The sequence below is a fragment of the Marmota marmota genome, unplaced genomic scaffold (assembly GCF_001458135.2).
Source record: "Marmota marmota marmota unplaced genomic scaffold, marMar, whole genome shotgun sequence".
Taxonomy (NCBI): domain Eukaryota; kingdom Metazoa; phylum Chordata; class Mammalia; order Rodentia; family Sciuridae; genus Marmota; species Marmota marmota.
Genome location: NW_025999949.1, coordinates 12,371,455 through 12,394,408, shown reverse-complemented (window position 1 = coordinate 12,394,408; position 22,954 = coordinate 12,371,455). Strand labels below are relative to the sequence as shown.

General features: G+C 32.4%; 1 protein-coding gene across 6 annotated transcripts in view; it reads left to right on the top strand.

The window, feature by feature from the left end:
* The window catches only part of Csmd3 (CUB and Sushi multiple domains 3), a 1,105,037-nt gene that overhangs the window by 797,862 nt on the left and 284,221 nt on the right, over positions 1–22,954 (top strand). For all 6 annotated transcript variants that reach the window (XM_048802035.1, XM_048802036.1, XM_048802034.1 and 3 more), the window contains 2 exons: positions 6,589–6,745; positions 19,544–19,735. In XM_048802035.1, coding sequence (XP_048657992.1) covers positions 6,589–6,745; positions 19,544–19,735 — 349 coding nt within the window. The remainder of the gene's footprint in view (positions 1–6,588; positions 6,746–19,543; positions 19,736–22,954) is intronic.

Below are 22,954 nucleotides of genomic sequence, written 5' to 3'. Positions count from 1 at the left end.
ATATGTCAGTTAAGTCTACGTTATAGATTGTATTATAAGTTTTATAGTTTGTTTGTTCAGCTTTTGTTTGGAAGATCTATCCAGAGGTGAAAGAGGTGTGTTAAAATCACCCAAAATTATTGTGTTGTGGTCTGTTTGACTCTTGAACTTGAGAAGAGTTTGTTTGATGAATGCTGGGAGCCATTAGCCAAGTAGGTATGACAATTTCCTTGCCAGCGTACCCCATGTCGCTTAGTGGAAGGACTCGTGGAAATAGGACATTTTGCAGTGACATTGCAGTTAGGTGACCTTGCTCAAGGACCAGGGCGGATCCGGGATTAGGGTGTTCCTGGTTTAGGATAATCGGGTTTAGGGCGTTCCAGGTTTAAGATTATTCCTGCTGGGAATAGGGCGTATCCTGCTGCCTGAGTTCCCCTTGAGTTCTCACGGGATTCAGACGGTATTTTGGGGGGAATAGAAGCCCAGTGGAGGTGGATTTGGGCAGAGAACGTGGATTTCCCCAGAACGTGATTGTAGACGGCTGGTGTGAGTTCGGGAATAAAGAGTTGTTGTTTGAATCTACAAGCTGTGTGGTGGCTCGTGATTTTGTGCCCAGCCAGACTGCGGCATTTGTGCCCAGCCAGACTTCGGCAGATGAATGTAGACGCTCTATTGTTTGGGGACTGTATATTTATAATTGTCAAGTCTTGTTGGTGTATGGTTCCCTTGAGCAGTATGTAGTGTCCTTCTTTATCCCTTTTGATTGACTGTAGCTGGAAATCTACTTTATTTGATATGAGGATGGAAACCCCTGCTTGCTTCCACAGTCTGTGTGAGTGGTATGATTTTTCCGAATCCTTCACCTTCAGTCTGTGGATGTTTTTTTCCTGTGAGATGAGTATCTTGGGAACAGCATATTGTTTGGTCTTTTTTTTTTTATCCAATCTGCTAGCCTATGTCTTTTAATTTTGTGAGTTTAAGCCATTAACATTCAGGGTTATTATGGAGACATGATTTGTATTCCCAGCCATTTTTGTTTACTTTTGGTATTTAAGGTGACTTGATTTCTCCTCTGATTAGATTTGCCTTTAGTGTAATGCCTCCCTCTGCTGATTTTCATCATTGTTTTTTATTTCCTCTTCTTGGGATATTTTGCTGAGGATGTTCTGTAGTGTAGGCTTGCTAGTTGTAAATTCTTTTAACTTTTGTTTGTCATGGAAGGTTTTTATTTCATCATCAACTCTAAAGCTTAGTTTTGCTGGATATAAGATTCATGGGTGGCATCCATTTTCTTTTCTTTACTTTTTTTTTTTACATATACTCAATATTTTATTTCTTACCACAGAATATTTTTACAATTTCAGAACAAAGGGTAAATAGTTCCTGTGTGAAGAGACTGTATTTGTCAAGAAGGGAAAAACATACACAAGAATAGATGTTTTGCCTCAGAAATAACTTCTAAATCAAACTCTTAATGTCCAAACATCTAGTTTAAAATATAGCTCAAATCTCCCCATATTATTAATATGCACCATTTCTTACAAGAATAATTTCAGTAGGCAAATAACAAAGAATAATGAATAAAATATTTATATAAATCAAGAGCATCTAAAAACAGCTAAAAAGAAATAGTCCTTAAGAGGTAAAAAATAGTGGTCAAATACCATATGTAACTAGCTATATCAGCTAGCCTAGCATATGGTAAATACTGATACAATATTTGTAAATGAAAAAAATACAGTCATTTTCCATGCAAAATTAATTTTTCTAATAAATCTAGAATGCTAGAGAAGAGCTGAATCATATTGCAATAACATACTACCTTAATCTTAGTAACAGTTAATCTCCTGAGACGTAAATTATGATTTAGCTTTATGGCACAAGCCAATTTATTCCATTTTCTTTTAGAGCTTGGTATATATTGTTCCATGATCTCCTGGCTTTGAGGGTCTGGGTTGAAAAATCTGCTGAGATACAAATTGGTCTCCCCTATATGTGATCTGATTCCTCTCTCTTGCAGCTCTTAAGAATCTGTCCTTATTCTGTATGCTAGGCATATTCATTATAATGTGACTTGGAGTAGATCTGTTGTAATTTCATACATTTGGTGTCCTGTAAGCAGCTTGTATTTGGTTTTCCAATTCATTCTTCATGCTTGGGAAATTCTCTGATATTATCTCATTGAAGAGATTGTGCATGCTTTTAGTTTGAAACTCTGTGCCTTCCTCTTTCCAAATAACGCTTAGATTTGGTCTTTTGATGCTGTCCTATAATTCTTGTATGTTCTGTTCGTGGTTTCTTACTATCTTCACTGTGTGATCAACTTTATTTTCCAGATTGTATATTTTGTCTTCATTATCTGGCATTCTTTCTTCCAAGTGATCTAGTCTGTTGGTTATGCTTTCTATTGAGATTTTTATTTGATTTATTTTGTATCCTTCATTTCAAGGATTTCTGACTTTTTTTATTAGATTCTCTAGCTCTTTCTTTAAATAATCTTTTAGTACCTGTATTTGCTCTCTTATCTCCTTGTTGGAGTGATCAATTTTTGCCTGTATTTGCGCATTTAGGTCATTCTTTAACTCATAGATCATTTTAATTATGAACCTCCTGAACTCTTTCTCTGACATTTCATCAACTTTGCTGTCCATGGGATCTGTTACAGTATCCTGGTTTGTTTGGAGCATTTTCCTCCCTTGATTTTTTATGTTGTCAATGTGTCTTCCTTTCTTGCAGTGTAGATCTGAGATATTATAATTTATACCCTATATTCTTATAGTACCTGTGCAGATTGTCTGTACCTCACCTTGATGTTGGGCATGCAGACCCTGCTGGTGTCCCTCAATGTATGCTACTGCAACTAAAGGTGGTGACAACAATTGCCGAGGTAACTTGAGATAATAGTTGAGGTGCCCCAAGATGGATGCAATGTATCACAGAGATGAGGCTGAAGGGATGGGCCTCACAATCTCTTTTGGATGCCTGATCTGAGATGCACCTGCTTGTAGGCCCTGTCTGTTGTCAAAAAGGTAAGGGCTTCTGTGTGTGAAAGGCTATGGCGATGACTGTAGTGTCCCAAAATGGATGTGGGTTAGGCTTAGGCTCCCAGGTGGCAGGGGGTGGGGGGCAAACACAGACCTACCCTGGACCTGGGTCTCAGCACAAGTCGGTGTGGGTGGATATGGGCTGGGCCTGGCCTCCAGTGGTAGTTTGCTGGTCAGAAGGGGCAGTCCTGTGCTGGAGGCTGGGCTCTGACGGGAGTCTGTCAGTGAATGGATGGACGCAGGCCTACTATGAGCCTGGGTCCCATGCAGGCTGGTGTGGGCAGATCTCTCATATTAATTCTTAACTCAACATAATAACAATAATACTTTTTGGATATTTAAAAAATAAAATCCATTTATTTGTGAGATTAGGCCCAAATTAATGAAAATGTACTTACAGATCTTTATTTTAATTACAAAAGAAATATGAGAACTAACAACCTCAAATAAAAAAAAAAAAAGTTTTAAGTTCTAATCTGACCCAGTTAATCACTCTGAACTATAAATGTACTTTTGAAGGAAAGGTACATTTTGTTTGTTTTGTTTTTTTATTCATACGTTTTCATTCATGACTAGTTTAAAAGTAATTTGTGCTTTGTCTTTTTCTGTTTTTTTAATGTCTTCATATAATATATTTGAATATGTTTGAAGCATTTTATTTACAAATTAAACAGCATTGACCTGATCATTATTCTGAAGCTCTTTCTTTTTTAAAAATCTTTCTAATGATGCTTGCTTTTCATTTTGATTTAGTAATTTTATGCATGTTTCCAAAATTTTACACGTGAGTTAACCAAGCTTCATTTTATAGTGGAGCTTCTATATTATATGGTTTCTATCTTTTGACTCTATGTTGTTAAATGAAATATGGTTAGTAGAATTTGGTGTTGAATTAGATTCTCCCAGCTGAACTTAAGATAATTATTTTTTAATACTAGCTCTTTTATCATACCTTCTCATACAATAATTATCTTTTAAAATATGTGTTAAAATTTCTTTTCAAAGAAAGAATGATCACCATTGATCAATAGATAGATAGATAGATGTTTGAAGGATTTCAGCTAGTTTCTGGCTTAAAAACTAGAAAAATTCAATAAAAAAATGTCTCTGTTGTGCCAGACAGTATTGGGCTAATTTTTTAAAAAATCTCCTTCAGGTTAAACATGATGTCTTATTATGTTTTTAAAATCTTATCCATAGCATCTAACAAAAGTGTAGAACTAAATATGGATTGAATTAATTTGTTACTTTTTGAAATTTTACATGTAAAAAATGATTTCAACATATAAAGTAACTGTTTCTGCCATGTGTTATTAAGATTTTGTTTTTCTTTACCACTGAAAATTTGAGAAAACCTAAAATCTTCACTAGCTAGAGATACATAAGCGCATACTTAGGTAAATTCAATAACCAGGGGGAGAAAGACCAAGCTAAACACCAAATACAAGTAATTTGCCTCAAATTCAAACTACGGAAGTGTTAAAACAGAAATTTTTAATTTGCAAATAATTTTTAAAGTAGTGAAAAAATCTTAAGATAATGTAACTAGATTAACTCCTCTCCTTGAAAAATATTCCCTAAAACTTGATTCATGATTTTAAAATTTAAGATTTTAACAGATCTAAAAGAACCATGGTCACTGCAAAAAAAAACTTGTTACTATGGAAAATCCACTGGAAGGTTGTTTATAACACAGAAGAAAAAATGTAAACAGTTTTTATCAATTATATAAAATCTATTCTAAGTATATTATTAATTTTTTCACAGCAGTTTAATACAAGAAAAATATATCATGCAGGTAAATACTACTAATAAAGCAATCCCTGCTGCAGTCTGGCTGGGCACAAAATCACGAGCCACTTAAGCAGGAACAAACTTTATTTTTTGAAACTGCTGCCAATGCCCCGTAAGCTCCCGGGAAGATTGCCGATCAACACGCGGCGTTCTCCCGGATCCCCAGAGGAAGTTCCTCCTCTGGAATTCCCTCCTACCGCACTTCCCCAACCAATGGGAACTCTCCAGGAGTCCCGTAGCAGGCCTGAGGTGAACAGCAGGAGTCCAATATCCATATGAATGCAAATCTTAACATAATCATATCATCTCAATGGCTTGCTGGCATCACCTTTCAACCAAAAATGCCATGCATCATATTACTTGGCTGTGGCTCTTAGCAAATCCCTAAAAAAAAATTGTCTGTTAGTTACAGTACTATTACATCAATGTAATAGTACTAGTTTTGAGGGAGCACTGTGCCAAAGCAGGATCACTGGAGTAGAAATTCAGGTCACAGGTAACTTAAGATAATTTGTGGCAAAAGAAGTAGCTTTTGAGCAGTATTTGTCAACTTTTTCTTTTCATGATCATTCACATAAACTTACCCAATACTCAACTCCATGAAACTAAATATTATGGAAAATGATTTGTTGGTTATGGGGGTGATGGTGTAGTTCAGTGGTTGAGAGTCTGCCTAACATGAGTGAGGACCTAGGTTTAATTGTCAATAACATGGGGAAAAAAATCAAGATTTCTTGTTACATATGATCTTTGGGAGACCACAAATCATTGCAACATCTAAAGTGTTATTGCTCCCAAGAAAAAATTTTCATCCACTTTTGTGTAATATTGACCATATTGAAAATGCATGCCTTAAAAGAAAAATAATGGTGATATGCACAGTTGGTAAACTATACATTGTTTTATTATATACTTTTTGGAAAAAAATCTAGAAATACATGAACATGTTATCTTAGAAATCTCATATTTTGAAAATATTCTTATTGAAACACAAGTACCAAAATTCCATGGGATTGTGTGTAAAAGGATGTTTATTTCAGCATTATTAGTTGTAGAAAAAAAATTAATTCATTAATATGGACAGGGTAGAGCAAGTTATGATAGTGTCACTACATAGCTCTAGATAGGAAGAATCTGTATTTGCTTACCTGAAGAGATGTCTATTATGCATTGATAAAGGAAAAACAAATTAGAGTGCAATGAGAAGTTATAATTTCAAAAGAAGACTAATGATATAAGCCTAAGGAGGAGCTCATCAATTTTGCCTTGTATAGTTTTGCCCTATTAATTTAGATTCTAAAAGCATTTAATAGTCTTTTAAAATATCAAAATTAATCAACTTAACGATCATGAGTAAAATTTTAAAACATCTTTTATATTAATTACATATAGGAAAAGCAAGTATTTGGTCCCCTTAAGAAAGTTAAAGAAAAACAATCAACTGACTGACCTTGGAAAACAATCTTAATGTAGATATTCTTAATTTTAAGTTGTCTCCCATGAAAACATATTATTCCTACAAGAACAAAGTTATATAACATAATCAAATATTTCTGAGAGTCTACTAAGTTTAGAATTTTAAAATTATACATGTATTCTAACTTTTCTAATGTGATATTTGTAGTACTAGTATATTTGATTGTTCTTGAGTAATATGTACTGACCTGATGTAGGAACAGTATAATAATTTCCTCTTCCTTATAGGATATAAATACATTGTTCTGAACTGGATCTTTACATTTTACATTTTAATTATAAATACATTTTGCAGATTTATGATGGAAAAGATAAAACAACACATCTACTGGGTGCATTCACTGGTGCATCTATGCGAGGACTGACACTTAGTAGTACTTCAAATCAACTCTGGTTAGAATTTAATTCTGATTCTGAAGGAACAGATGAAGGTTTTCAACTTGTCTATACCAGTAAGTATCTTAGAAGCATAAAATCCTCAAATGCTATTGTTTAATATGTATTAAATAATTTCAGTGTATTAGTGAAATAATATCTAATATTTGGTTATCAATTTGCAGTTTACAATTCTCTTCTACATATGTAATTTTATTTAACCTTAACAACAATTCCGTTATGTTACAGATATTGTAGGTTTTGTCATTTTAACCGTTGAAATGAACAAGGTTTCAAAGAATTAATAATTTGTAGAATTTGAGTTTATTTATTATGTATGTTTTAAATACCAGGATTCCCCTTCTCCAATATTTAAGAAATGTAGATAAATTTTTTAACTGATAGAAATCCATTGTCTGAGCTCTCATCCCCTTACAAAATGAACACAATGCCTGTGCAGTGCAATCATTAATGATAACTGGTTGGTTTTAGGTTTTGTTGAAATGCCTTATTAAAAATAAATTTATGCATAATTACTTTATTATAGCATATAGCATCTCATATTCTCATGAATAAAAGAAGTTTACAGGATGAGAATTATATTAGGTTTGTTATATCAATTGTTGTATGAGTTAATAAATGTATTTTACTAGTGTCCTAATATAAGAAATGAGCTAATTATACCAACAAACTTAAATGTCTCTTTAAATTATATATCAGGTATTATAATATAATATAAAATTATGTATTTTATATATATAGCTACTTTATGTAAAACACTAAACTAAGAAAGTAAAATGCATATAAAAAGAAGTGGTTATGTATTTGTTTAATTAATTTACAATCTATCAGATAAAATTGGTTCTTGGAAGTTCAGAATACTCATTTACTATAGCAAAATATGTCTAATAGCAATAATCAGAAATCTTTACTTTTAGAGTATTTGAGAAAATATGCTTTCTTTAAGTTTTCTTAAGAAGTCAGATTAATGGAAATTATTTTAGAAACAAGGCAATTAAAAATGTTACAGCATCAAAGATTATCATTTGGGACCTAAAGCAAATTTGAATTAAATTATCATTAGTGAAAATATTGCCTCTTATTGATATGATAAATAGGAGCCAGAACAATATGACACATTATATTTAAAAATCCTGTCCATAATACTGAGAGATTACCTTTGCTACCTGTTTATTTCAATTATTTTTTTCAATTTGTATTAGAATTCTTATGTTATTAACATTACATGTAAAATGAACAAAACAAATGGTAAATACATATTTTGAAGTTTTCAGAACTGTGTATACAATGTGATTTCTAATGAGGTCCTCTCAAAGACAATGAGTATTCAAGGGAATTGTGTTTATAGATATTAATGTGTGATGAACTAAGAGTAATGGTATTAAGTATTATTGCTCAAATATAATTGCTATTATCTACTCCCAAAGCAAACTTTAAAAAAAAAAATCTGCTATCCTATTCCTCTTTCTTTGTTTTCTACAGGACTGTTGACAATTTTAAAGTCATATTGCCATGAGTGGCACAATTTTCCATAAAGGTTTTTCTTTGTTCTGAATAATTTTGCACTTCTTCTTATGAGAAACTGTTTATGGGGTTAGAAACAGTGGCATGCACCTATAATCCTAGCAACTCAGGAGGCTGAGGCAGGAGGATCACAAATTCAAAACTAGCCTCTGCATCTTAGCAAGACCCTGTCTTAAATAAGATAAATAAAGGACTGAGGATGTAGCTCAGTGATTAAGTGCCCCTGGATTCAATCCTTGAAACAACAACAGCAACAAAAATAAAAACTTTATGGGTTTCATAGAGGAATCCTAGATTTCCTTCTCTGATAACATAAAAATCTATGTAATTGAGATTATTGATACAAAGATACTAGGCAGTTTAGGATGTGTCTAGATTTAAAATTGTATAGGGTATTCAGGTTTCTGCAATAAGTAAAATCACAATATGACAATAAGTAAAATCACAATATAGCTTTCCTGTCAGTAGTGTGGGTTATAGGGTGTAAAAAAAAAAGAGAGAAAAAACTTTAAAAAGTAAGTATTTGGAGTTACTCTTCCTTTCTTATTTACCCTAAATGTTCATTATAGAATAGTTTTTTTTCTTTCCTTTACTTTTTTAAGATTTTAAACTCTAAAATTTGGGATAGAGTATGAAAACAATTATTTTATAATTGCATTTGATTAGGAAAACATGCCTATAAATATTTTTCAGTCTCAGAACTGAAATTAAAGTGTTTCAGTCTTGGATTTGTAACTAAGAGGTTTATAGTCTACTTCCAAGGTATCTTAGATATCACAAGTTCTGTAAATTATTTTACAATTTGGTAAACCAAGTACTATATTATGAATGCTTCTATAGAGGGGACCCATAGAAGTAGTAAGCCTTGATATTGTCTGATTTGTGGATTTACATAATGACACATTTGTTATTAATTGTATTTATCCCTAAGTATTACTTGTGATGTTTACAATGACAACTAGAAAACTCGTATAGAAATCTGCAATTATATAAGTAGTTAACCACTGATTTCTTAGCTTTGAGAGGAGTTTGTTCTCATCCTCCAAATATCTATTCTCCATTTTCAGCAATAGCAACTGTGCTCAGCCTATAGCTGAGTTTTTAGGTCGTGCCCTATACACCCTGGGCATCAACTTCGAATTTTAAAATGGATCTCTAATATTTCTCCTCTGATGCTGACCCTAATTTCCTCAGCCAGAGTTAGGCAACATTGCAACTTTTCTTTTATGCTATTTACATATGCAACTAATATAATAGATGTCACATTGCTTTGTTGTTTATATTTCTTTGCATACATATCATGTCATGTACATTTCTTCAGACCAATTATCTTCATGATATCTTCAGTTGGTTTTAGTTCAAGGACATCTTTTTTTATATATATTCCTAGTATATTCAAATGTAAGTCTGAATACTGACTTCACAAAGTACTTTTATGATAACAGAAGTTGTTTCCACTAGGTCACATTTTAAATATTAAAAACATTTTAGAAGTAGTACATAGCCAATTTCTAAATATATGTAAATGTGCTTAAGGGGTTCAAATACCATGTTTTTGTGTTTGAAAAAATGACTCACATCAAGTCATTTTTAAAGCAAACTCCACCCCAATCCATTTGGTGGTATGTTCCCTTTACAATTATTACAACATTGTTTCTTATAATATCTGAAAGAACCCTGAGTAATGCAGGGAGGGGGTATCCCAGCATTTGCTTTGAGAGAATCAGAACAGGATTTGGCTAGAGAGAATGAGGTGAGTATTCATAAAGACGGTAGTATTGAAGGTAGTTTGTGTTTCACAGAAAGAAATAGTGGGAAGCATTTCAGGCAGAATAGGATGAGAAAACATGATAAGGAAGAACATACTAAGTATATCCAAGGCAAATAATCCAATTTGGATTATTCTCACATGCCTGGATTCTTCTTACAGTCCTAGTTTTAGCACAGAGGCCTTTTTGAACCCTCCATTAGTGACAGACAGTCTTTATCCAATTACCAGTTTTGTTGAGTATTAACCTTGCTATTGTCTGATTATTTGTGATTTTAAGTAGAAAGAATTGCATTTGACTGAGATAAAAATGAAGAAATATATTAGCACAGGTGCATTTAAGGTGCATTTTATTTCAGCTGTGTTATTTGTCAATTTATTATATACTTGCTAAATCTAGCAAATGGACTACTGAAAGTAGTGGTGGAGATACTGTTTTTGGTTTCAAGTAAGAGGAATCCCAACCATGGATTTCATAGTGAGGGTATATTTTGTTCACTTAAGAAATGGAGAAGAAAGAAGATCTGTAGGTCTTGATTCAGTGGCTTAACAAAATCAACAATGATCCTCCTCCTTCTGCTGTGGCATCCCTAGAGGATTTATTTTTTGTCCTCATGATTGTTGTGACATGATCACAAGAGAGCTGCTATGACTCTGGATATGTTTAAGACAAGAAGAAAAGAGGAACAGGTTATACCAACCACATATGCCCTTCTTGTAAGGAATGTGAAATCTTTTCCAGGAGCCATTTCAGACATCCTGAATCTTTTTTGTTCAAAATGGGACCATGTCATTAAACCTTCATTTACCATCTTACTTTGCTAGACTAGACAATATAGAAGACTGAATAGTTGTATTAGTCTTAGACCCTCATGATATATTGTTTAATCTTAGATTATATCTGGGAACACAATCAAGGTTCTATTATTGAGGAAGAAAAGAAGAAGAGACATAGAGGAAATAACTGAACATATTTACTACAACTGTACATCTGTCACAGACATTCCAAAAAATATAAAATTAAAATATATATGTTGAATTAATGGCTTCATCATTAAGGGTATCATGGAAGCCAAGACACTCTACAGTGTTTAGAAAATAGAGCTATAGATCACCCATTATTAATAGTTTTAGCTCTACTATGCTAGGAAGAGAATGGGTTTCTCTAACCTGCTTCAGTAAATAAATTATATACATATGTGGCATGAAAATCCTTCACTATACATTTCATAGAAGAAAATGCCCCATTTCTTTATGTTTTCTAAAGCAAACTGAATTTGTTTAGTCTTCATCAGAGCTCTCAAGAAAAAATCTTATTCTATTCTTTGATGTTACATCCCTCTTTTCCCAAATAACTTTCTCAAGTCAACTGAACTTTGATTAGATAATTAAAAGTGTGGAGAGCTGCGCCACTTAAGTGAAAATGTCTGTGGGTAAGAATTGCTCATCCCATGATCACCCTTAGGCAACCCACTGCTCTTCCATTCCTTCAACCTCCCCAAATCCAATTTCCCCAGTGAGTTTGGCCAATCTTCTCATTCTTCTTAAAACAGTGGCTGTCAATTTCAGAAATCTAAAACTCCCTCCAAGTACAGATTGAGAAGATATTTTCAGGTTCTTTACCCAATACAATTTAGTTTTGATGGGGAGCCCATAAAGGGGTAGCTGAATTTCCTGTAGGGCACAGGGAGGCAATATGAGAGAAAATTAGTATTTTCTTCCAAATTTGGAAGAAGAAATCAGAAGTTAAGATATTAATACAATATCCTCCTCAAGACATCACTCCTCTCTGGATAATCCTATAATAGCAACCATGAAAACCTAGTAGGACACTGACCAGACTCTCAATGCACATTTGAATAATGCCTTCCTAAAATTCAGAAGGCAAATTTGTAGAAACATTTCTATTTCTATCTCATCCTTTCTATTATTACTGTACTGGAACTTATTATTAATTTATATACTATTGACATTATATATATGGACATAGCCTTAAATTGTTCTTTTCCCAGTGGAAAGTTATATGTGCTGATAATAAGGATAAAATGAATAGACAAAGTTCCTGCCTATAAAGAACTAATTTGGGGTCTCAGGTTGTAACTCAGTGGTAGTATGCTTGACTAGCACAGTTTCAAGCTCCAGAACTGGAAGAAAAAAAAAAAAGAATAAAACTAACATTATAGTGGTACAGGACAAAAAAAGAAACATATGAACAAAAGATAATACTTTTAGAAATAATTTATGGGACTATGGTACAGAAAACAGGACTACTATAGCCAATTTGTTTAGAGACTTCATATCAGAGATGGCACCTAATCTGATACCTGGCTGATAAGAAAGAATGATAACATATAGCTAGATCTAGGGGCAAAGGGTTCTAGGCAGAAGGATTAATAAGTGTAAAGGCCTAAAAGCAGCAGGAGTTTGAACTGATTTGTTGAACTGGAGCTGACTGAGCAAATATAAGGAAACAAAATGAGAGATACAAATTATAAACCAGGAAAGTATGAGTAGACTATAGGAAGGGGCCTGGATTTTATTTAAAGGGCACACAGAGAACTTCAACATTATTGTAAGTTAAATATAAGAGTTAAAAATCATAATAGCTAACATTTATCTTCCAACTACTAGGTACAAGACATGAGAGGTATTATTACTATTCCCAACCAGAAGAGAAGGAATATAAAGCTTGGAATTTTTTCTTTATTTGTGTAAAATCACAGAGCTAATAGGTGCAAAAAGGGAATCAGTTTCTCTACCTCCAGAATCCATGCTTTTAACCACCATGCTATACTATCTTCCAACCCAAGTTTTCAATATGTATATTTACAATTCAATGGATTTAATATCTTTCAAAAATGTACATGTACTGTTAAAAGAAATGTTTTTAAAATGTTAATGTAATTATTCCCCAAAGAAAATTTTGTCATTTTATGCTTAAGAATATAAATGCTTTCTTATTGGCCAAATTTACTTTCAGAGGAATGACTTAGTCTTACTATTTTTCATGTTAATTCTTTTAGTTATATTCATTTGTAATAATCCCACTATTTGGGCTGGGGATGTGGCTCAAGCGGTAGTGTGCTCGCCTGGCATGCGTGCGGCCCGGGTTCGATCCTCAGCACCACATACAAACAAAGATGTTTTGTCCGCCGATAACTAAAAATTAAAAATATTAAAAATTCTCTCTCTCTCCTCTCTCACTCTCTCTTTAAAAAAAATAATAATAATCCCACTTTTCACTGAGAAGAAAGGAATTGGGTATTTCTGACAACCACCCATTACAAAGTTAAACCATATCATTTTGATGGCTTATAGTATTCTCTTCTGGAAGGCTGACCTGGTAAATATTATGATGCCAAACCATTAGGCAGTAAATCTAGGCCCAGGTGTTTTTTTGTAATTTTCTCTTTTTATTTAACTTGTTAAATTACCCAGCAAAAACAACAAATAAACAAACAAGCAAAAAGAAAATTTCTGGAGAAATGTTTATTTATTCCACTGGAAAACTTCAAATATTTTTGTACTCTTTTAGCCTCATAGCTCTGTTGCTTTAATTAATTCAACAATCTATAGAGACCATTGCCATTCAAATTTTATATTCGCATTAAGGCTGAACATTAGTTAATTTGTGGTGCATTTTTTTCAGTATTAGCCTTGTAAATATAAAATAAATTATCCAATTTAATCTCTTTAATTTAGTTACCAGCATGTTGTTGGCATATTTAATGTGAAAAATAATCAGATGACCTACTAACTTTAACTTTATACTCAATATATAATTAATTTAATATAAATGCAAGCAGAAAATAAGTAAATTACAAGGGAAAACAACATTAATTCATTGGATCCATGTTCCATAAACCACATACCACATATATTTGCCATTGCCTTTATTTTTAAAATCTTAAAATTAAACAGACAATAAAGGGTGTATAAACTAATGAAACATTACCAAGTACAGATATTCTAAGAAAAATACTAAAGAAATATCTCTTAATTATCTTTCATTTACATGGACAACTTTTATTATAATTTCTTCAAACTGTTATAACAGAGTTATCATTAAAATTTCCATAACCTCACATTGCTAAATCTCTAAAATTTGAACTAATAATTTACGCACTGCATGTTATTAATTTCTGGCAGGTTGAAGACCTACCTGTGGATAACAAAACTTTAATATGTTTAGGAGAAAAAAAAAAAAAAACAATGCTCTAGAATAGCTATGTCTTTAAGGTAGAGAAAATATTAGAATAAGATACACAAGTAAAAATCTGTGAATAATCAGCATTTCTGCCCTTCTAAGCACATCCTTGAAGTGCAGAGATGAAAAATTTTGCAATTATGTTTTCCAAACTCTCTTGCCAATGAAGATCTCTCTTTAAATTCTACCAATTAAAGGCAGTCCTGCAACAACTGAAAGGTGGAGTTTATGAAGTCATTTGTTTTCCACCACCCACTTATGCTATAAATGTGGTGCTGGTAGGTGGTTGTATGTGTCCATAGTCTCTTTGAACTTTGTATTTTTTGAAAGCCAGCAGTGGCTTTCCACCTCATATTCCATTTGCATTTCCAAAACCATCAAAGTCTCCAATTTCTTACATTTGATCTGTTTTCTCAACCATGTCTTTATTATTAATCATCAAACAACAAGAAAACTATAGCAAAGCACACTATAAATAAATATGAGAGTATTTAGAAAATATTTTTATACAGCAGAAAATATACACTTGAACAAGTCAATAAGAAAATAATAGCATAACTGAAAAATGTAGGAAAAAGAAAATTTCACAGTATAAGAAACCTCAGTGGCCTTAGCATAAGAAAAAAAATGCTTAATTTAATAAAAGTTTAAAAAATTAAGATTAAGAGAAAAATAATATGCTGCTTCACATTCATAAAGTAGATAAGATTTTAAAAGCTGCCCACCACCAGGTGGTCATAACAAATTTCAAATATCAAGATTCATAAGAGTTGGGGAACATAAATTGGAAAAGTCATATAGAATAATTTGTAAAAATCTAGTAAAATTTATAAATCTATTCATCAATCAATCAATTCTTAGATATATCTAGAATTCACCAACTTTATGTTTTAGCCTAATACCAAGGGGCTGGTGGTTTCAACAAATTATAATTCAGTCAAAGCTGAATAACACTATCCCAGAATGAGGGACAAATTTAAGCTATGCAAGACATAAATAGCACATTTAATAGCATTTTTTTCATGTTTGTCAGGTTAATATTTAGAAAGTCTTTCAGTAAAAAGTTTGTACTCAAAACTTTCTACATAGAACTCAGAGCATCAGCAATTTTAAAAGGGGGGGGGGGCTATTTTATTTTATCCTATCTTCTGAAAACAATGGGAAATTAATAACAATAATTTATATAATCTTTTTGTTAATTCTTAATTTCAAACTGGGATTGCCCTCTTGTAGCATTCTTCTAAAGTTGTAACTTCATAGTTTGATGCTGAAATTAGTGAGAATAGGTATATATCATTTTTTATTAATTTGTAAAGAAAGAGAGAACGCATAATTATTCTTTAACACATTCTTCTTTTTTATATTCCCTTTATTTTTTTATTATGTCTGGATCAAAGAGGAATATTATAGCTGTTGTATATATTCTCAGAGTATTTCCTGTTTATGAATATGGAGGTGACATTTGACAATATGCTTTACATACTTTCTCATTTAAAAAAGAGAATTCCTAGATTGTGAGTGTAGATGAGTCATAAAACACTTGTATAGCATGTGTGAGGCCCTGAGTTCCATCCCAAGCACCAGGGGATCAATAAAAAAGAAAATAAATTTAAAAATAAGACTTTTTCTTACAAGACTAATTGCCTAAATGAAATTTAATAACAGAATATTAAATATAGTTCATAAATGTTATTATGCTTAATACTTTGAATTAAGTCCATCAAACAGTTCTTTGGAGATTAAAATTATTGTAGAATAATCTAATTTTAATTTGTCTCCTTATACTATTGTTAACTTTTATTAACAATAAGATTTCAAAAAACATATCTCAAATATATTTACTTTGCATACTTTCTTGATTTTTTTTTAATAATCATTCCCTTTTTATTTAGTAATTTGAAAGTTCTTCCTTTTGGTACATAAAAGTAACAGATCTTCATTGACCATTAAATACTCTAGAACTTGCCTTAGTAGAGAGTGAGTAAAATCCCCTTAAAGAGACTAGGAAGGGCTCCTTATGTTCTCCAAAAGCCAATGTATCTCTCCACACAGAGAAGTTATAGGAATACCTCACTACTTAGTGCTATACACCTTCTGGTGACTTTACTATGTTATAACACAGGAAGTAAACAATGTGACCTATTTATTTGATACCAGTGAGCTATTATATGCTTTTTCTTTCTAGTTTACATCCAGATTAATTTGGTCATGGCTCTATGCCAATAGAAGAGATGCAGAATTTTCTTCAGTCACCACATAAGACACAAATAAAATTTTTTTTCTCAAACATTTTTGTCTTAAAATAACTTATTTCCTTTATTCATGAGACTGTTCAGAATATTTTTTTTGATCTTCTATTCTTGGAAGCTGATATAATTTTGCACCTAATTATAATTTCTGCATTTATTATAGATTTTTTTGTTACACACAAATATATGTGTGTGTGTGTATATATATATATATATATATATATATATATGGAATAATATAGATATTTATTGGATTTAATGTCTTTAAGTTAGCCTCCATTATATATATATATATATTTTTTTTTTCTGTAGTGGTTATTATAAACAAGAACACTTTACCACTGAGCTACATCCCCAGATCTTTTTATTTTTATTTTTTTTTTTTATTTTGAGACAGGATCTTGCTAAATTGCTGAGGCTGGACTCTAAATTGCGATCCTATTGCTTTAGCCCAGTAGCTAGGAATACAGATGTGTGCCACCATGCTCAGCTACTTATAAATTTTTGTAAAATATCAAAGAGAGGAAAGCTACATAGCTAGATAACTTACATTTTGACCATTGGTTTAAGTTGTGAAGCATCCTTTTTTAGTTCCTTTAGGATCTTAGTGCATTGTGCTATGACTATTGGGTTTTTAATATTTACCTTTATTAATTTTACAATGAATATGCACATGAGGTATTTTGAGTCTAAACAAATGAATTATTATTAAGATGATGATGATGATGATGATGATGATGATGATAATGTCTGTTCCAGCCCTCCTTTGACCTGGTTCTAACCCTAAATAACAACATGATGAAATCCTAGTGAAAAAAAATCTACACAAGTAGCCAGGGACTCTGGAGGCAAGGGATAGCAAAATGAAAAGGCTTGCTTCAGGAATCTTTTTCCTCACTTTTGAAAGGAAGTGATAATGGTGATGAGAATCAGAGTCAAGTCCCATTTTCTTGATGTGAAAATTGAACACTGGAGAAACACTGAGGCAAGCATAAAAAACAAGTTTTATTTAAAGGCTAGTACAGAGAGAGACTTCTCCGAAGAGAAGGGGCCCCAGAAGAGGCTTCCTGTCTGAGGAAGTGGGGGTCCTGCCCCTGTTTTACATTTCAGATTTCCTTTGTTCACATGCTTTCTCCTCCCCATATCCTGCCTAGTGACCCAAAAGATATAGTGATCCAAGAGTGGGAATGAAGCCGCGCAGGGGTAAAGGAAGGAAGGAAGTGTCCAAGGGACATATATTAAAAACTCCTACAATGACCATCCTGCAACAAGGAACAATTCTCTGTAGGCAGGTTACCTTGGCAACAGGTTGGGGAGAAGGGGGAATTGCTCTGTAGGTATCAGCATTTCATTTTCTCTTGAATCAGCCCTCATCTTTCTGACCTAATCATTCATTACTTACACTGTCCTTTTGCCTGGGCTTCAGAAGGACAAAACCTTTGCTTCTAGGAGATGGAATGGAGAAGATCAGGGGTTCTAACTCTAACCTTTAGAAATGTAAATCTGTCTCTCCAAGTGCCCCCTTAGCCTCCGGTGTCTCCTGCTTTGATAACCTAGAGATGTCTGTAAGTTTATGGACTTCATCCTCCATTAAAATATAATCACAAATTTCCTCTACACTCTGGAATTCTCTGGAGTTCCCTCATTGCTCATGTAGTTGTAAATCAACTTCTTAAAGGTTGCACTTGCCTCAGATTTCAGTAAATTCATGCAGACTGTCCTAACTTTGCAGAAAAACAAATGTTTCCTCTCTATTTCAGATTGACAACAGGTAGAAATCTTCTATAACCCCCCCCCATGAGAATTTTTGAAATATCTACTTTTTCTGGCTCAAGTACAATATAAAAATCGAGTTAATCAAACTTATTATAGTTTATATTACCTCTTGATAGGTAAAATACACTTTAAATACAGGATTCACTTTCTTCCAAGTTTATAAAAGTAAGGGAGTCAAAAATTATATTTTCATTTGACATGTTTGTTACTTGGATAGTTATATTTTCACATTTTTGTCTGGATTTAAAATTTTTAGGATATAGTTCTAGTAGCTTAGTTTATCAGCTTTTAAAAAATGTATTTGTTTTTCTATTCACTTTTGACACTAAATGTTTCTTCTTCACTTCAATCAATTCTCCAAGCATCTGAAAAACATTTGATATCTAACAATTCATTTTAATTTTAATACTTGCTAGAGTTGATATAGCCCCTTCTAAAGTTCTTACTGACAAGCTATAAATTGAGGACTCCCTTAATCCCTTTGTATTCAGCAATTTTGAATGCTCACATAATACAAATGAAAGGCCAGGTAAAGATGTACATAGGCTTGGGCCAGAAGGGGCCCAAGTGCAAGAGCTTCTGTCCCCATGGAGTTTCAACAGGATACCTTTCTAGCATATGGGTATGTTCACCAACCTTGAAGCTCTCAAAACTGTCTCTGTAGGTTGTTTAGGAAATTCCATTTCATAGACACAGTGAACTAAATCATTGGCTTGGTAATTAATTTTCAGCGCCTCTCCTCTTCATGAAAGTAAGTGTGTGTTGGAGGTAGGGTGGTAAGGGCTGAAAGTTCCAATCTTCTAGTCAAATGGTTAGTTCCTTTTGCAACATATCACCGTTCTTCAAAAGACAGGCAATCCTTTTGATCATACACTCAGGTATGATTGAAAGCAGCTTATTGTAGGTAACAAAAGATGTTCTACCCCTATCACTCAGGAAATTCCAAGGGTGTTAGCAACTATATGCCAAGAACCGAGGACAAAAACTAAATATACATTTCTTCTTACAGTATAGTATAGTAGACCTGTCAGAATCTAATATGAACTATAAAATCATGTGGAGTAGGCAGTAAGCTTATTTCTACAAGCCCTTACATAGTCATAGAGACCATATCACTGATAAATTTGAAAAAATTGAAAATTATAACAGTTTCTAGTTTTTAAGAAAAAAAGAGCTCTATTTTGTGTACTGTCAGTTAAATATATAAGAGCAATAAAATTAGGAAAAAGTATGCAATCATATTTGAAATAGTGAAGTAAAGGAATAATTTGTGTAGTTTTAAATTCTCTTGCTAATTTTTTCCTTTATTCAATTTATGTATTTCTCTCAGGTTTTGAACTTTCACATTGTGAAGATCCTGGCATTCCACAATTTGGATACAAGATCAGTGACCAAGGCCACTTTGCTGGTAGCACTATCATTTATGGATGCAATCCAGGCTACACTCTGCATGGAAGCAGCCTTCTGAAGTGCATGACAGGGGAGAGAAGGGCATGGGACTATCCTCTGCCTTCCTGTATTGGTAGGATACTCTTTTAGACTTCCCTTAAATATGTTTATGGAAATGTTACCAAAACATACTCTATATATTCAAATTATTCTCTCTGTCCATACACAACTCATACCTTAAATCAGGAAGTTAATGAACTAATAGCTTAAAATTTCAAAGAAAATTCATGGGAAGTGTAAGGGTCCTTTTCATCACCCTATAAATAAATAAATGTATAATTTTTACGGGGTAATATGGTCTGTATGTCTGTATAGAGTCATATGTCTGCTCTTGATATAAAATTCAACTCACTACAAAAATGTTAAAGACTTTTAATCATACAAATATATTGAACCCTATTGACGAAATTTGTTTTAATTTACAAAATTAATGCACATCTTTAGATAAAGGTGAATTTAAAAAAAAAACAGGAAATCTATTCAATAACATAAACACATTCTTGTATGTATGCACTTTTAAAAAACTGAAATACCAGTGGCTTTTCTTATGTGTGTGTAGCATAATTGCCAATTTCAAAAGGAAAAGGCATGTGAAAGTCAGTAACAAGATATATTGCGGACATGAACCTAGAGAATGATCATTATGGGTTGTTTTTATTATTATTGCATAGCTGGATTATCTTTTTATTTCTACCATATTGAATATCAGTTAATATATAATTGTACATGTGAAGGTGTGAGGGTGTATAGATAAGTATTGATAGAGACATCTTTGTCTCTATTTCATTTTTGCACCAAAGATCAAGTCTTTGGACTCAAAATACTAGGAGAACAAAAGAAAGCATTTTAATCAAAAATGCTACCCTACTAAGGAAAAACATGCAGAGATTTTTTTTTTTATCCATTCTTAATTCTTGATGGCTTTTAGAAATACAAATCCGTTCTGTGTCAGGCCTGTTTGGATAAAATTGACATGAGTGTTTTTCTAAACAGATTAAATAAACAAGTATAATTGATTAAAAAAAATTGTATGTGTTTAGTGTTGCCAATTTGATAAATTTAGAGGTCCCAACTTTAGAAGCAAGTGGAAATTTTCTATCATTTTTTTTATGATAAACATTAAAATCACCACAAAACTTGCTAGAATTCAAGTAGAAAAAATGAAATTCTAGCCATTACATGCCTTTCAACCAATTGCACTGTGTTTTTGATGGCATGAGATCTCTGCTGCTCTACTAAAATATTGATTCACATGGAAATAATACATATTTTTAATCTAATCAAAATGTAATCACAGTCTATTATTTTCAGAAGGCATCTAAATTTTGGATGAATTATGAGAATAATTCCTAAAATAGTAATCAACCTTAATTACCAAAAGCCTGGGATTCTGGAATATGACCAATAAAAGGCCCATTGGCATTAGTTATGAGAAAAATGCACCAATGATTAATTCTTTCTGATTCTGCGTGTGTGTGTGTGTGTGTGTGTGTGTGGTGTTGGGGATTGAACCCATGGCCTTGGGCATGCAAGACAAGCACTCTTCCAACTTAGCTATATCCCCAGCACAGATGCTGTATTTTTAATTGGGTATGAAATATGTTCAGAAAAGCATTAAGTGCTATAATATCACATATAAATGTTTAAATATTATTTCACCATGATGTCCTTAATATTAAAATCACAACACAATACATTAAAATATATTTAATGAGTACATTGAACCAAATGGAAGAGATTCTATACTTTTTGGAAAAATTTTATACAACTAGAACATTTGGTCTGAGACCAGAAAATTTTAATTATGTTTTCAAGAAATCAATGCATTTTATATTTATAAATATTCCAAGTCAAAGAGTGATTTGATACAGTACAATATTTTGTGGGAAGGGTAAACTTTTATATTTTATAATGGTAGTCAAGGTTAATGACTATAAGCAGTTAGCACATGTTGAGTGATGCCGATGATTTCCATGATAACAGAAGATGAAATTCTATTTTAGATAGTATTCTCTACCAGCAAGAATAATAGCTTTACCATCTGATATAAGATTATATTTTTTGTTCTGCTCATTAACTTTAAATATCTATTATGGCTATATTTTTGCCTCTGTTAAATGCAAAATTTTTCTCAATTGTATGGATAATTTCTAGGTAATTACATTTCTGAAGCTTATAAATTGACCAAAGAAAAAAATAATTTTTGAAGCATCATAACTGGAGGAATTTAAACCTATTTCTTCTTCAAGTACTATATCACATTTTTATTTTGCAAACATAATTCTTCTGTCAGAATATGAACTCTAGTTACAACTATCCCACTGATTCATTTGAGATCAGAGTGCCAAGTTATAATTGAGCAAAGAAATATGGAGGAAAAAAGCTGTTTAAATTCAAAATGGAATATAGTAAACAAAACTCTGACTCAAAATTAATCTGGAAGAATGAAGTATCTGCTGTATCCTCAAAATAATGTATGCCAATAATAGTGAAAAACCATAAAGGATGAAAAATTAATAAACCTGCAGTAATTATATAGTTGCAGTTTTTTATATAGTTGTAGTTTTTGTCAAACAGATTAGAAAAAAAATGCAAGTGATGGTGACATCTTAAAACTTATTTTAAAAATTACTTCTTTATTAAATTAAAATCAGTATTGCAATACAAAATAGTATTTTCTTAGTCCTCTGTTTGTATCAAAGTACTGCAGAGAAGCAGAACCAGTAGGATTTCTTTCTCTTAAGAAATTTTTTTAAGGCACTGAGTGCAGTGGTGTATGCCTATAAATCCAGCAGCTCAAGATAGTGAAGAAGGAGGATCACAAGTTCAAAGTGAGCCTCAGCAACTTAGTGAGACCCTGTCTCAAAATAAAAAATTTAAAAAAAAAAAAGTGTTAGGGATATGGCTCAGTGGTTAAGAGGCCCTGGGTTCAACCTCTAGCACTTAAAAAAAAAAAAAAAGGAATGAACTTATGTCTGGGTGCTGGCAAGTCCAAAATCCATAGGGAAGAATAACAGGTTGAAAATCAAAGCAAGAATTAACACTGTAGCTTCAAGGGAGAATTTCCTTTTTTAGAAAACAGGTTTTGCTTTTGAGGCCTTCCAACTGATTGGATGAGGTCTACCTGCATTACTAAGGGTAATCTTCTTAAACTGTTAGCCACATCTACAGAATACTTTCATACCTAGATTAGCATTTGATTAAATAACTGGGTATTATAGCTTGGCCAAGTGGACACACAAAATTAATCACCACAGAGTGGTACAATATACTAAGATCTTTGAAACAAATC